General features: G+C 35.0%; 2 protein-coding genes across 2 annotated transcripts; both read right to left on the bottom strand.

Annotated features, from left to right (window-relative positions):
- Positions 1–8,061: 8,061 nt before the first annotated feature.
- Positions 8,062–9,380, bottom strand: LOC111201002 (peptidyl-prolyl cis-trans isomerase FKBP13, chloroplastic). Its single transcript, XM_022692775.2, has 5 exons — positions 8,974–9,380; positions 8,809–8,901; positions 8,654–8,714; positions 8,357–8,425; positions 8,062–8,248 (listed from the first exon to the last, which is right to left on the bottom strand). Exons 1-5 carry the CDS (start codon positions 9,307–9,309, stop codon positions 8,184–8,186), a joined length of 624 nt encoding a protein of 207 aa, XP_022548496.1. The 5' UTR covers positions 9,310–9,380; the 3' UTR covers positions 8,062–8,183.
- A 240-nt stretch (positions 9,381–9,620) lies between these two features.
- On the bottom strand, positions 9,621–11,810 carry LOC111201003 (GDSL esterase/lipase At5g45670). Its single transcript, XM_022692776.2, has 5 exons — positions 11,500–11,810; positions 11,266–11,390; positions 10,525–10,770; positions 10,140–10,395; positions 9,621–10,051 (listed from the first exon to the last, which is right to left on the bottom strand). Exons 1-5 carry the CDS (start codon positions 11,732–11,734, stop codon positions 9,828–9,830), a joined length of 1,086 nt encoding a protein of 361 aa, XP_022548497.2. The 5' UTR covers positions 11,735–11,810; the 3' UTR covers positions 9,621–9,827.
- Positions 11,811–17,195: the final 5,385 nt, after the last annotated feature.

The raw sequence follows: 17,195 nt of genomic DNA, 5'->3' as shown, positions 1-17,195 counted from the left end.
TAATTTACACGACCATATCTTAAAAGTTGAACCAAAACTCATTAATTATTGATATGACACGATCACACGAAGATATAAAAATAAACATTGGAAAATTTTACTAGTTGAACCAAATTTCAAGCAGTTAATAACATACGATTGAAGACATATTGAAGATAGATAAACAACACATTTATATCAGCGACAAAAACAGGATAGCCATACTCCTCCACCATCTGCTTCCTTCTGAATCTTATCTAATTTCTTCTTAATTCGATCTTCATCAAATCCATCTCCCTTCACAATTAGTGTGACGCTTCCCTCGTCAGAATTTACGAAATTAACTCCTAACAAAACAAAGAAACATTTGTAACAATTGTTTGAATTGGTTGGCTAGCGTGTTTTCATTTCATGGTAATTAGTAAAATGGTGGAAGCTACGAAAATGGTAATGACTTTGCGTACTCACGTAAACAAACTGAGTATAGAACAGTTTTTTGTATTTTTTTTTTTTTTGCTAACAAATTTTTTGTATTTTTTTACACATTCGATTTAAACATAATATTCTTGACCATATTTTTAACGTGAATACCTAAATTTTTAAGACTCCACAGTGGCATTTACGTGTTGCGTATTATTGCATTCATCTACAAAAAAGACTCCACAGAAAACCATATGTTAGACGTAATTTAATAAAAACTCGTATATCTCTAGTGAATGATTTATTTTGCGTAGTATAACCATTCAATTGTGTTGGTACCTTTACAACGAGCGATAGATCGTACTGCGTCATGTCTAGTCTTTTCTCCAATATATCCAAGGTTAAATTCAACTTCCTTCTTCTGCAAACAATGAAATTAAATGAAAAGGTTTTAATAATTCATCATATAAGCCCTAGCTTCTTCGTTCAGTATGTATAATTAATTTTATATATCTTTTGTTCTGCATGGTTCTTACAAAAAAAATAGCCATTGTTACTGAAAATTGTATAAAGTTGGGAAGTTAAGAGTGATGATATATAATGTGAACTGCTCATCAACCTATAATTATATATTATTATAAGAACATTTTGGATATTTCTAATTACATAGTTGCTGGAGGTGGGTTATACCCTCCAAAATCTGGTCTATAATACTGTCCAGAAAAGTTAACTGAGGACCCATCATCATAAAAATTGATGAAGATCTAGTCTATTTCTCTTAGTCAATATATTGTTTCAAGGTCTTGGTTAAACTTTGGTCAAGGTCTTGATTAAAACATTGCTCAAGATCTTGTTGAATGGTATTGAATGGTGACAATGGTCATTAATGTGGTAATTTAGTTTTACTTAATGACCATAAATTTTGTTCATCCCTCTGTTTCAATACGTAGGTAATTAAGTCAACGGTGTTAATATCAAAAAATTTATTACATTTGAAAACAATATTTAATATATAATTTTAACCAATAATAAAAAAGCATGTATTAAAGAACATGTATTATTTGATTGGTCACACAATATCCAATTAATGTAAAAGTTTCTTTTGATTATGTACACACCTTATATTGTGAAATTTTTTTTTTTCTAAAACTAATTACATAATGAAACAGAGGGAGTATCTTCACCTAGAAATAAAAAAAAGAGGAGAGGCGACGCTAGAAAAGGAAGAGATTCCATGAGAGAAAATAGGCCTGAGCATTTGGAGTCTCAATCGGATTTCAATTTTGTCCAATCGGGTCTTGATATTTTGGGTTTATCAAAATCAATCCATCAGATTATATGAAAGTTCGGTTCGGGACAGGTTCAGGTCGGGATTAGTAAATCTTCAAAGAACTGGTACAACTGATATATTTTTGGATTCGGGTCCCAAACGGTTCTTCATTTTAAAAGTACATGATTTGTACCTACTTTGTGACCAAAACATAAGTGAAATCGATTCTTCGGTTTTAAAGTACTTTATTTGTACCTATTTGGTAACCAAAACATAAGTAAACTCGATTCAAATATAAGAAAAGAACATCAAACGTGATCATTGAAAATCAAACGAAAGGTAAACATAGTTATTGATAGAAACAAAACTAAATAAATGAAAGCATTGCAAACTAAGTTCTCATGAAATGGGAAACATTATTCAATGAAAACAGAACCAAAATCTAAAAATTTCTAGCTTCAACCGTAACCTTCAACCATCAACCTTCATGTAATAGATAATTATTTTAGATGTTCAATAATATTTTAGTGTATTTTAGATACATATTAGGAATTGATATCATGTTTGGTACAAGTTCTTTGTTGGATTTTGAATATTTCGGGTTCTATCGGACATCCATTTAGGTTCGGATTCGGTTTGGATAATATACATAACCCAAAATACCATAAAATAAGATCCATTCGGTATTTATGTCGGGTTCGGATCGGTTTGAGATTCATTTTTATCGGATTGGGTGCGGTTCGAGTTTTTGGGTTCGGTTTATTTATCTAGCTCTAAGAGAAAATGAAAAAATGAGAAAAAGAGAAAAAATCCCATGAGAAAATTATTTTAAATACCATTTCTAAATTCCATCTTGAACGAAATTCTTGAAAAAGGTACAAGAGATCAATACAAGATGGGTCTCATAAGCAGTCAGCCAATCTCCATAACCTCTCCACCAGCATCAGCCTCAACAAAACCCATTACTATTTTTTTTTGTCTTCTCAACGGTAAAGAGAACCAGTCTCAATCATGTGCAACTTCCGCAAAGTTACTTTTTCATTTTATAACAAATTTACTCTTCTCAAATCTCTATGTTGATAAGCTTTCCAACTGTTGAGTGAAGATAGTGTGAACTCTGCTATATATGATTGTAAAGCAGCTTACCATAGTGTATTCAAAGTCGTATAATCAAAAGTATTTTTCAGAAATCATTATGTTTTTGCTTTCTTATCATCCACGGTTTCTCCATTACAAAGAGTTTATTCAAATCCACGGTTTCTTATCTTCTTTTTTTAGAACTAATCAGGATTTTGTTTTCAATAACGAACTTAATTCAAATCAAAGTCAAACAACATGAATCAAACCATAACACTGTTCCCGGTACTGGAGCCTGTTGCGGGCACCAAAGCAGTAGAAACGAAATGACATTCCCGGATAAAGGAATGACATAAGAAGAAGACAGGTGCAAGACATGAAGCCCATTGTCAGACGGTGAACCTTCGGAACCACCGGGAGACGAGAAGAAAGGGAGCCTCCTTGAGTTTCTTCTCACCAAAGGCTCAAAGGAGAGTAAGGAGACAAAAATTTCAGATGAGTGGAATAATTTATAAGGAAAGTAACTTATAACAACTGAAGTTACACTCCTTCCCATCAAAATGACGCAGTGGCAGTAAACTGTAGATTTATATCAAATCTTCAATCAAATCAACATTTAAAGACAAGAGAACAAAAAGTCAAGCATGGTCTTAAAACTCCTAAATAACAGACGACCTCCAACACACCGTCCAGCTCAGAATCTGCGTCCAACCTAGACGACGAGACATATCGGTCTTCAGGTCTTCGTGGGGGTGGGGATGGGGCTATTGTTGGAGGCGGATTTCACTTCGATTCAGACTCGATCTAAGAGCTCAACCCAGTGTCACCAAGGCCCCGAAGAAGGTCCCATGAAGATCAAAGGCCCATCTCGAGCTGAGGGGACCCCATATCGAGTTAGCACAATCAAACCAGAGTTGAACTTGAGTCAAAGCATTAAAGACAATCATTAAGACCCCCGATACTTGCTAGTTATAGCACAGCTGTTATGATACACCTTTCAAGACATGAGAGAGAGAAGAAGAACAAGAATAAGGGATACTGAAATCTTCCTAAACTATAATGGTTCTTTAAGTCTTCCCAAAGTTCTTTCCTCTCCGACTCAAGATTCTTTGCGTAGACCACAGTGTAGAAAAACATGTCTGCGCATCCATTGATCTCCACTGAAACTGTGATCAACTGATCACTTTTATAAAAAGGAGTAATTCTCACTTCAGGTCTCCACACCAGCCAAATTCGACCTAAAGGATTATAGTCATAGTTAGACATCATAGACCAGCCTGGAAAAACTGAATCTGATATCCTCTCACTGCTACCTTCCTTCACTCTTGTTTCCAACACAGCACCAAATAAGAAATCTTGGTTCTGTACCCACTTCTTCATTACGGAATGTTTGATTTTCTTGTTGAATCCTCTTACATTCCAGAAGAACCCCGACATCAATAATGCTTGCCACTGATCCTATCTTATATGAGATACTAAATATGGAGGAACACTCTCTACATGCCACTGATCCTATCTTATCGCAAGGTATGAGAGATTTTCAGACTGTAGCTGTTCATTGCACTCTGTCTGATCTTGCTTGCCATGGGCCATTGTATACATGGACAAACAAAAGAGCAGAAGGTGTTATATCAAAGAAGTTGGATAGAGTGTTGATCAATGATCATTGGCTCAGATTATTTCAGCAATCATATAATGTGTTTGAAGGAGGAGGGTGCTCAGACCATTTACGGTGCAGATTTCATCTAAGGCCAGAAGTTAATCGGCCAAAGAGGCCGTTTAAATTTGTGAATGCTATCGCAAAGCTGGAGGGGTTTAAGCCAATGATAGAGAAGTTCTGGCAGCAAACAGATCCGATCCACATGTCTACGTCTTCCCTCTTCAGATTCTCAAAGAAGTTGAAGGCTCTTAAGCCAGAGATTCGGGTTTTAGCAAAAGAGAAAATGGGCAATTTATCTCTGAAAGCTGTAGAGGCTTATGATGATTTATGCACCAAACAGGAGGAGAATTTGAGGAACCCGTCTCAGCAGAATCTGGACAGAGAAAACAGAGCTTTCACGCGTTGGGAGCATGTCGCTACGTTAGAGGAGGGGTTTCTAAAGCAGAAATCAAAACTCCATTGGCTGAACGTGGGAGACAACAACAATAAGACGTTCCATCGAGCAGCAACACTTCGAGAGATTAGTAACTCCATCAAAGAATTACACTGCAGAGATGGCCGGGTTGTTCAGCAATCAGAAGATATAAAGACAGAAGCTGAGGGTTTTTTTCGAGAATTTCTTCAACATAAACCAGTGGACTTTGAGGATATTGAGATGAGCAGTCTGCAAACTCTCTTACCCTACAGATGCTCTGCTGCGGAACAGACAGAACTGCTGAAAGAGGTAACACCAGAACAGATACAGAAGGTCTTATTTTGTATGCCTAATGATAAGTCACCTGGTCCAGACGGATATACAGTTGAATTCTTTAAGTCAGCATGGTCAGTCATTGGGTCAGAGTTCATCATCGCGGTCCAATCTTTCTTTGTGAAGGGTTTTCTACCTAAAGGAATTAACTCTACAATCTTGGCTTTGATACCTAAGACAACAGTGGCCAGAGAGATGAAAGACTACCGTCCAATCTCTTGCTGCAATGTTCTCTACAAAGTCATCTCAAAGATAATTGCTAACAGGCTCAAGGCTACTCTCCCAGAGTTCATTGCTCTGAACCAGTCTGCATTTGTGAAAGGTAGGCTGCTAATTGAGAACCTTCTTCTTGCGACTGAACTCGTCAAGGACTATCATAAGGACACAATTTCCTCTAGGTGTGCTTTGAAGATAGACATATCCAAAGCTTTTGACTCAGTACAATGGAGTTTTCTGCTTAAAACATTGGAAGCAATGGATTTTCCTGCAACATTTATTCACTGGATATCTCTCTGCATCACTACTCCTTCGTTTTCTGTCCAAGTGAATGGGGAGCTAGCTGGATATTTTCAGAGTGAGAGGGGTTTACGGCAAGGATGCGCCTTATCTCCGTATTTGTTCGTTATCTGCATGAATGTGTTGTCTAAACTTCTAGACAAAGGCGCAGCAGATCGTCACCTTGGCTATCACCCGCAGTGTAAGAACCTTGGACTTACTCATTTAAGTTTCGCGGATGACATCATGGTTTTCACAGATGGAAGAGTTAGATCAATAGAAAGTATTGTCGAGGTTTTTAACTACTTTGGTAAAGTCTCTGGACTGAAGATAAGTATGGAAAAAACGACAATCTATTATGCTGGGATCTCGGGTGACTCGCTTCATCATCTTGAGCAGCAGTTTGAGTTTGCTTCTGGCAAGCTGCCGGTGCGATACTTGGGCCTACCTCTGTTGTCTAAGCGAATGGGAAAGTCTGATTATAATGTTCTGATTGAGAAAATCAGGAAACGTATTAGCCTTTGGACGAATAGATTTCTCTCCATGGCGGGGCGGCTGCAACTCATAAGATCTGTGCTCCTAAGTATTGTTAATTTCTGGATGGCTGGTTTCTTGCTACCAGGAGAATGTATTAAGGAGATTAATGGTATTTGCTCAGCGTTTCTATGGTCAGGTCCTGCCTTAAACACTAGGAAGGCAAAGATTGCTTGGGAAATAGTCACTCGGGATAAACGCGCAGGTGGTTTAGGGCTTCGATCTTTGAAAGAAGTTAATAATGTTTGTTGTTTGAAGTTGGTATGGCGCATTGTCTCAGGCAAACCTTCTCTCTGGACCAAGTGGATTCAAACCTACTTGATAAAGCGAGGCAACTTCTGGTCTATCAATGACGCTACCACAGCTGGTTCCTGGATGTGGAGGAAAATATTAAAGCACCGAGATAAGGCAAAAGAGTTACAAAGGATGAAAGTTGGAGATGGAAGCACAACCTCTTTCTGGTTTGATTCATGGTCGCCTATGGGTAGACTACATGATCTTCTTGGACCTCGAGGATGTATTGAGATGGGCATTCCAGCTAACTCAACAGTCTGTAAGGTCATGACCAGTAGGAGACGGCGGCGACATCGCATAGATGTATTTAATGAAGTTGAAACTCTCATTGATGCGCAAAGGGGGAAGATGACATTGGTGCAGGATCAGACTCTCTGGAAACAGGGCACTGATAAGTTCAAATCTATTTTTGTGACAAAGTTCACATGGGAGCTAACACGAAAGCATGAGGCACCAGTCACATGGTGGAAGGTGATATGGTTCCAACACTGCACTCCGAAGTATGCTTTCTTACATTGGGTTGCAATTCATAATAGGCTGTCCACAGGAGATAGAATGCTTGCTTGGAATGCAAGTGTGAATCCATCTTGCATATTATGTCATGACCCTTTGGAGACTCGGGATCACCTGTTTTTCGAGTGTGCTTACTCATCTGAGGTTTGGTCGCTTCTTATGTATAGTCTGCTCCAAGGGAGGTACACTACAAAATGGTCGGAACTGGTGGACCTGAGTATGGAGACAAATCAAGGTTTTCTTATAAAGTACACTATCCAAGCAACAATATATTCGTTTTGGAAAGAAAGAAACGAAAGGAGACATGGGGCTACTCCCATTGCAGCAGTAGCGCTTGCAAGAATGGTGGATCGCCAAGTTCGGAATAGATGCTCAGCTTTTCGCCAACAAGGGAACTACAAATTTGCAGCGGCGCTCTCTTTGTGGTTTGCCACAAGATAACACATATGATTTTTTTTTTTAGAAGATTTGTAGTATTTTTTTATTCTTTAAAAAACTGATGCACTAGTTGTAAAAAGGTATTTTCTTTTGAATAAATTTAATATATATTCAAAAAAAAAAATCTTCCTAAACAAATCTATACTTTTAATATATTCATATTCTCTTGTTCTTCGATACTATATGTATTCCATAATTGTATTATATTCACATTATCAATCAAATACACATTTCTCATACGTAACCACCAATACATATGCTTTCCTAGATTTCTTCTTCTATACGTAATAATAATATAGAATTGTGTACTCTGTTTCAGAGTGGATTTTGAGATCTATTAGAAATCATTGGAGCAAAATTCAAAATTATGAGTTTACATCATTTTGAAAGAAAAAAATGAGGGTTATTATCGAAGATACCCAAATAAAATAATGAAAATTTGCTCCGTTCCCCTAATAGTGTGTAACGAACAATACAAGTTCGCATGTCCTGCGTAATGCGTAAAGCTGTGTTGACTGTTGAGGTATGTTTTTTTTTTTTACTTGGACGTCTGTTGGTGTGTTTGTTTAATGGATAAAGTTTAATTTATTTTATTTTATTTCATTTCTTGAAAAAGGGCTTGGATAAAGCATATATGAACGAAACAACTTTGAAAAAGAGCCAGAAAATATTCACTTGATTACAAATAGAGTATATTTTTGTTTCTATAAAGAAGATGGTGGCTCAGCAAAGACAAAGAAAAGCAGAAAGCTCTCTCAAGCTTTACCTATGAACTCAATGTCAAAGAGAAGAACAGAAGCTGGTGGAATGAGACATGAGCCTGCGAAAAGCAGGGTTTAGGTATAATATAACATTAATTATTTAATTATCAACAACTAACATAAGATTTCGTGTAGTAATTAAGGAAGGTCTTCAGTTTACTGTTTACCTCCTTTGCAACCTGCGCCTCGATCACCATACGCGAGTTCTGGAGGAATCTTTAATGTTCGTTTCCCTCCTGAAGTAATAAACCAAAATAAAAACTTAGTCAGTCAATGATGAAAGCATAACAATGTTTTTGTATATTACAACTAAACTCGATTTTTGGCTGTTTAATTATAGGTCCAGTGATTCAATTAGCCATAACTCGACCGTTCTAAGATTACTATCAAGCAGTTTCACGTATGCAATAAAAAATTTGTGTTCAATCCTTCAAGTATCCCACGTGAACAGATATTGACTTTACCAGTAAGCATAGCAGGAACTCCATCAGAGCCAATGATTCCCTGGTCCCAACCTTTAATCACCTGTAATATATATGTCCACAATTGATTCAGTTTATGTGTTTCTGAACTTCACATAATATTAAAGTTATAATCCAAACATTATTTCCTTAATTACCTCACCAACACCTATTCGGAAAGTTAGAGGCTTTCCCCGATTATAGCTACTATCAAACACTTTCCCATTCTCCAACTTCCCAACATAATGTGCCTACATGCGATATATTCAATATCCATCTAACATCATAAAGTAATGGTAAAACTAATTTGAGATATAATTTACCTTGATTAGCTGCCCTTTAACAGCTGCAGGACCATATCCAACTACCTTATCACAAAAGGCAAGACCAGAAGGAGAAACAGAGAATTCACAAGAACTTGTTTCAGCCAATGCTGAAACGTTATCAACAAGACCAATACAGAAACCAAAACCAATAATTGCTTCTCTTCTACCACAAGAAGCTGGTTGAACAAAACTTAACTCATGATCAGAGATTTTTTGCTTGCTTCTCAAGTTAATAGCCTCTGCTTTGTTTAAGCTGCTGCTCACAAAACTTCTGCATTTTCTTTGCTCACTTGGTGGAGAACAAGTGCCAACAGAAAATCCTAAGGAGCTCATTATCTTCTCTATCCAGAAAATTTTCTGAAGGAGATAATAAATGGTTAGTGTAAGAATGGCATCTTTGGAATATCAGTCATCCTTGCTGGCAAACAAAAGAACCACACAAAAATTGGGTTTATCTTCAGCCCATTTTCAACATTCGAGGCCCAATATGAACACAATACAGAAGAGTTTTAGATTTCATATTCTAGACTACTGTCTTGACTCTTGATGATTCAAAACGAGACTAAAATTGTCCACTCTTGTTTCTTCTTGGTTTAACCTTCTTACGTTTTAACATATAGGGCAAAAAACTAATACCTTTGAAATGAAAGAATCAAATGCATAAAAGTTTTTAAAAGAGGTAAACACAGTGACTCATAATCATTACATAAACACTTATAACATCAAACACAACACAAACGAAATTAGACATCACCTCTTCTTCATGAGTCCAAACTGAGTTAACACTTAAGAACTACCGAAACACTTATACAAGCAAAACAACAGGTTTCTCTCTTTCTCCCACTCTCTACTTAGAGAGTTGCTAGCTGCTGAATATCATAAGGATGAGCATCAGAAGCAGCTTCCCGCCTAAAAGATCTTCTTCCAATAATAATATTGGCAGCTTCACCAGGATGAAACGCGTCCCAAAACACATACTCATTCCTATTCAAACATGGAGCTTGACCAGGAAGACAAGTTATCTGACCATTGTTCCTCCCAACTCCACAACATCCTGCATTTGTCACTCTAAACCCTGCCAAAAAAAAAAAGTATATAAAAAAAAAAAATCAAATATTTGAGAAAAAATATCATGAAAGAGTTTTGAAGACTGGGTGCTATACCGTAGCGACCAGGGTTTGTAACAATGTCTTGGAAGATGCCGTATGCGTTGATGTAAGTGAACTTGGCGTCTGGTGTGTTCTGGTTAAAGTGGTCGACTATAGTTACGAGCTTGCTGTTGAAGAGTCTGTTCGCGGAGTTGATCCTCTCGTCACATGTTTTTCCATCTCTACTGTTCTGAGCTAGCTCGTTTGGGCTGCAACCGATGGCTCCAACTCCTATTAACGCAAACTTCCTGGCTCCATTGTTATACAATATCTTCTCCACCAGAAACAAACATCAAAAACTTCAGTCTCACTCTAATAGTAAAAACTACCAAAACAGAGTATAACTAAAGAAACAGAGCAAAAACAGAGGAGTTTTAAAAGAAGCAGAGAATATACTGACCCGGAGTTGTTCGGTGTAACGGGCAATGAGATCGTCACCAAAGGAGTCAGGCGTGAACTGGTTACCGGTAGAGTAAAAAGTGGGCATGAAGTAGTTGTTGAGGTAATCGTTACTGCCTAATCCAATAGAGTAAATGCATTTGCTGAGGTAACTCGAGGCTTGGTTCTGATCACCGAGTATGTTCACTACTTGTGACACAGTGTTCACGTGATTTGCTACTTGACCTGCAAATGCTATTCTACCTCCCTAAAGAAGAAAAACAAATAGCTTTTTGAGAAACTCTAGAACAAGATGCTTAGGAAACTAACTATGGACATATTTAGCCTAATCCTAACCAGAGATCTTAAACGGTTGAACGGAAATTGTTGTAGAGCCGATTGGTTTATATTTTGCTGAACAAATTGAACCAAACCCAAACAAAAGTAATATAATATAACTAAACCGAACCAAATATGCTAAAACAGATTTTTTTTTTTTTTTGAACACATCTAAAACAGATCTTTTATATACATCTCGACGACTACTAAACATAGATGATAGTGAATCTTATTTATTTACAAATTTTTAAAGTATATTTTGAAGTTCTTTTTATCAGAAACAAAACTAAATCAAGACCTTATAAGTTATAACCAAATTAAACCGGACCAAAATTCTATAAAGAGAAATAACGGATCTGAAACAGTCCGGTCTGAACGAGTCCAAATTACCGAATGGCTAATCTCTAAGTGAACTAGTTAGTACCAATTGTCTGCCGGTTTCTTCTCGGATTCCGGCAGCAGCAGAAGCATAGTTAACTCCACGGAGGATGTCTTCTCCTCTCGCGGCGGCATACGGTGTAATGTAGTTGTCGAATCCCAAGAGCTCAGCTATTTTTTATTTTCAATATTACGATAAAGGAAACATAGCACTTTAGTTTCTTGTTTCAAGGAAAAAAACAGAGGAAAAGCAAGTAAAATGTAGTTAGTTAAGACTTACTGATAACATCCACTGTAGTTTTGCCGTTGCTAAACCGACCGGTTGGACCGAGAGAGAAATCAATACCGTAAGGAAAGTAATTAGCTCTAGCCAGTGAGTCAAGCTGATTATTGTTGCCATTATCGACCAAAGAGTCGCCAAATATGAAGTAACACGGTGCAATTGGATCACTAGCAACCATGTTAATGGCTATAGATACCATAATCAACATCATCATAAAACACATTTTCGCCATCTCTCTTTAAGAACCAGATTACGAAAAGGGATATGGTTTGGGAATATGAAGAACGTAAAATGGGTTTATATAATATAGTTTGAAGAATATGGGAGGACGAGAAAATTATAATATAAAGTTTTTAACGGTTGAAGATGAATTAAATGTTCACGCGGCGAGGATGCGTGGATGTGTAAATGTAAAAGTAAATGCATGTGTGTTTATGGGTGTGATTGGTAGTTATAGCTGAGCTTAGAGTAATAAAAAGTAGAAGAAATGTGAGTAAAAATTGTAGAGTAAGAAAGTGGAAACCAGCTCAACGCTTTTCCTCTACCAAAACTGTAAGGAACACATATGTTTTTTCTTTTAATGTTTTGCTTTGGAAATCGAGATGTTGAGTTTTACTAAAGTACCAAAGCTCGAAAAAGTTAAGCTTGTCTCGAGATGAAACCTGAAGAAACTTATCTTCAGCCAACACTCGGATTATTCTCAAATGACATAATTATTCTCCTATTCTATTTTTCTTTTAGTAGTATAATTCATGTAACTTTAAAGACTAGACAAGGGCATTCATGCTAAACTTGTTTGACTTATTTGTAGCACAATGCATGTGGAAAATGCAAAATGATGAATCCTTTAAATGAAGTTGGCATATTGTAACAAACATGACGACATGAAATGAAGGGTCCCAAAAAAAAAATGAAGGGTCCACACTATGCATTACATGATCCCCTCTCTTAACATATACTCAAATCGAATGGCTGAGATCAATCTGCTTGGTCAATGATGAAGAATGAAGTTGAAGCTTTGCCATGTCTTAGAGCATCTCCAATGTATTACTCATTTTTTATTCCAAAATGGTGCAACACCAAAATAGAGTAAGATTTTATTCCAATGTATTATTCCATTTTTTACTCCAAAAATAATATTTCTTAAATGATTTCATTTGTATTTTATTAATAATTTCAAATAAAATCTTATACTTATAAAAATTTACCAATTAACCCCAACTATTTTATGTTTACGATAACTAATTAAAATATAAAATTATTTGAATTAAATATTTATTATTAAAAAATACAAGAAATCATTAAAAAAACAACATATACGTGGGTTCAACAATGAGCATTATAATATTTTTTCCACAAATGATCAACTAATGCATTTCGTAATGAAAAATGAGCTTCTTTATCTTTGATATTCCTAAATCGAGCAAGAAAATTTTAAAATCGGACATTTTCATCTTCTGCAATTTCGATACCTGGAGGTGGAGCTTCTCTTCCAAGTTCAATTGGTGCATCGAGTTCACGCTCATCCATACAATATCCAAATGTTCGTGAGTATATTCAAGCTCAACAAATACAAATAATATCAAAGCGAAATGTTGAATCATAAGATCAACAAGCTCTTTCTCAGACTTCTCCGTTTGGGCAATATTTCACCGACCTTAGCGGATCCGGAATGGATTTTCCAGATTATTAAATTACTTATTTTATGTTATTTTTATTTTAATTATTTATATTTTCTGTTATTTTATGCATTTATTCAAAATTATTAAATAATCCTTTGTGGAATATACTATTTTCATGTTATTGTATCATTTTAAATATTATTTAAGTAAGAAATAAAAACATTAAAGATTCAAAAGATCATTTCATAAATAAAAAAAATTCAACTTCAAAATGGAGTAATGGGAAAAATTATTCCATAAATGGAGTAACCCTAGCCATTACTCCATTTTGGAGTTGAAAATGGAGTGGGGTTGGAGAAGCTTTTACTCCATAATGATGTTTGGAGTTGAAAATGTAGTAGGTTTGGAGATGCCCTTAGGACGGAGGTACCATTAAATGAAAAATGATGGTTATCACTTAGTATCACTTATCAATACATGACCTTAAGACCTAAATGTGAGTAGTTGAAACTTGAAAGTAACATAAATTCTCACTTGTTCTATTTTACATATGTTACTTAAACGTAAAATCTACTGGGACCCAATAAAATTGATCATAGCCTTATTAAGAATTTTCTGATACAAGCAGCAGCTACACCAAAAGGATTAATAATAAGCCATGGATAACAAGACGAGGGAAAGTGGAAAACAGAAATACAATAAATATTGTACTATACAAATTGATGGACCTTCATCAATAAATTTAGTTATGACAGAGTCCATAATTTAAGCAAACATGTTCCAAAGAAAAAAAGAAGAAATATTCAGAATAAAAAAACTGAATTTTCAAATCTATTCCACCGCTCACCAACAACATGGTTGTTGTATTTATGAACTCTTGTACAAACACTATAGAGTCAAGATTCCAGCAACGAAAGCCTTAAAACACATATAATTTCAGTCATTTTATCAATAAAATACTCACTATGAATGGAGAGATTTAACCAATCAAATAAAATGTTGGATACCTACAGTTGCTCTAGGATGTCAACAGGCTTGTGTTTTTCAAAGATTCTTCTCGTGATCTTGTCCTTTTCAATACTAATAAATAGGCTTAGATTGATGAAATCATTATGATGCAATGGGGAACAAACATCACGTTTCTACTCAACGAATCTCTTAAACTCATATAACGATTAACGAACAAACAAACCGAGTTACTTGCCTATGAATCTCTTAAACAGATATATATAGAACGAACAAACCGAGTCTCTATAGTTCTCTTAACTTAACTAGCGAAACAAGTAATGAACAAAATGGATCCTAGAGGATTTCAGCTATAATGCCTACGTTCATACATCATGCCGAAATAGTCACGTTAGATGTATATACCAAAGTTGGAAGCAACTCAGGAAGGCTAACGACTAAACGCAGCTTACGTGTATAATCTAACTAATGTTTATAAGAGAAAAGGGCGTACGTGAAAACTCTGTTATTTGTAGCCAGTACCGGTCCGGAGTAGTATGGTGCCTAAAGCGCACTAACAAAATAATGCCCCTAACAATTTCATCAAAAACACTCATAAATTGATCTTCTATATTAATAAAACAACGATTCTTTGGTGTTCTTCTGCATTTAACAGATTATTTGATAATGTCATTGGTTTCAGATTACTCTAGTTCATCTTATATTCACCTAACTGTTTTTTTCCAGCAACACTTTATATAAATGCAAAAATTAGAATAATTTACTTTTAGTGAAAAACAGAACAAGACATGTATTGGTAAATACAACGATCACTTTGAATTCGTTTTAGATTAATTTTTCTTTACTGAATCCTTGTTGAAGTAGGAGAGAGTGGAAGAGATAGTATTAGAACCCAACAATAAACCTCATGTATGTTTTTAGTTTAAAAATACAGACAACAAAAATAATTGGTAGAAAATAGCATAATCAGTAAAACGTAAAGATATATTGACAATAGAAAAAGAGAGTACGGTCGAATTTGTTGGAATTCTGTTACAAATCAGTGTTCTAGCAAAAAAAAAGAAGAGGAAAAAAGATGAATCAATTGTTTTAATAAATGTCATCGATATAGAAAAGGAAATTAGTTGATTTATTTGATTTTATATGACTAATTTAATAGTATCATTTAATGAAAAGAATATATAAAACGGGAAACTAAGACTGGTCAATACGAAATAAAAGATTCTTTCAGTTATTATAAAAAAAAGGAAAAAAGGATGGCAAAAGCGTATATTGAACCGAACATCTCTCATTAGGAATTAAATATCTCAAGCCACTAGACCAAAAAAAACTGATACAAGTTGGCGTCCCTAAAATTTATATGATATTTGGCGCCCAAAGCCCTGGCTTTATGGGCTTTAGCCCAGGGCCGGGCCTGTTTGTAGCTATAAGCCTATAACTCATCTGAAGAAAGGGTTCTTCAATTTTACAGTAAAAAAGAAAGAAAGAACGGGCCGGGTTCGAGAAGAAAAGTATTTGAGAACCATCAACCATGTCCTTTGCTATATGAAGCAAACTCTTAGGTCGTTACTGCCCACTTCAAGACAGTCTTGTAATAACTATCCATCGACCACTTCAGCTTGCACCATCTCCCAAAACTCCCTCAGTGCACCTTTACAATCATTACACAAGCAACAAAACAATCAACTTGTGATCTTTCAGGCTATATATAGAAACAAGAATGGCAGATGATACAACTAATTTCGGCCCATTTTATTATACTATCATCTTCTTTTCAAGCTATTCCTTCGTATTTATGATTTTCCAATCTTATTAGGATATTACCAATTCTCCTATATCGATAGTATTATATCAGTTCCCCCACAAAATTCAACAAAATCCGTAACTGTTCTTTTTCTTAATTTCTATAATAATATAAGAAATTATGAATCATGAAAAATCCATCTGAATACTCAAATCCTGTGTTTTGAATACATGCCATTATATTAATCAACAGTTTGTTCTTTTTGTTAACCTATAACATTTTTTTATTTCACCATACTTCTCAAAAATAAATAACGTGGAAACTTCCAAATTTCAGTTATAAGAAGATGAAAGTTCGCAGATAATAATGAAATTTTGTTGATGATAATCGTTTAAGATGATATCAGACTTTTAATTAAAAAAATTATGAATTAGCATTATTAACTAATATAATATACAGCTATAGATAAAGGCAGAAAACATTACATCCACAATTGAATATGGTTAGATGCACAAACTGAATATGTATAAAAAGTGAAAACAAAAAGGAAATATTATAGTATCAAAGTCAACCTTATATTCTGTTTTATCTTGTCAAGTAAACATTTCAAAGATTCAGTATGTCAATAATTGGACCAATCTAAAGATTTAAACTTTTGGGAAGTCATAACCTAAATTGGGCCATACCTATACCATCCACTATTAACAACTTGGCCCAAAACAAACATACTCGCTTACTCTACCCAGTCTAAATTTAAGCCCCGTTGTTACAAACCTAACACAAGTGTTGGATAACATTTTGATAAACATGTAAAGATTTTGTGTTCTTCTTTGCAGGTGGGTGACATATCGATAATACTAACACAACCACTAATTTGCATTTTATGTTATGATAAATAATGTATTTCAAATGTTTAGATTTAACTACTACACATATACGTTGACCGTGAATACCATTTTGTGTGCAAGTGGAAAGGTCAAACATGATTCTGATTTTTTAAAAGATAGTTTTTAGAAAAGAAAATATAAATTAAGGATTAAATTTTTAGTTTTTGATAATACATATAAATTTATGTCCTAGGATCTTTTAAAAAAATTGAACATATAGAGATGAAACAATTAACTTTTAAATTATATTATTACTTCTATAAATATACCATTAATAATTTTTTGAACTGGGTCTATAAATAATTTGAAGCACACTGTAGAGAGTTTTAATATTTACAGTTCATAATTTTCTGGCAATGGTTATTAGAATGATTTTAAAAAGAGAATAATAGTAGTTGCAAACTAGATCAGCCATACAAAGTGGCGGTTCTTATCATAAGGTCATCCAAAAATCTCTAGCTAACCTCTTCAAAA

The sequence above is a fragment of the Brassica napus genome, chromosome A9 (assembly GCF_020379485.1).
Source record: "Brassica napus cultivar Da-Ae chromosome A9, Da-Ae, whole genome shotgun sequence".
In the NCBI taxonomy this organism is placed as follows: domain Eukaryota; kingdom Viridiplantae; phylum Streptophyta; class Magnoliopsida; order Brassicales; family Brassicaceae; genus Brassica; species Brassica napus.
The sequence above is the reverse complement of the archived record's forward strand: the minus strand, read 5'-3'. Positions and strand labels throughout refer to the sequence as shown.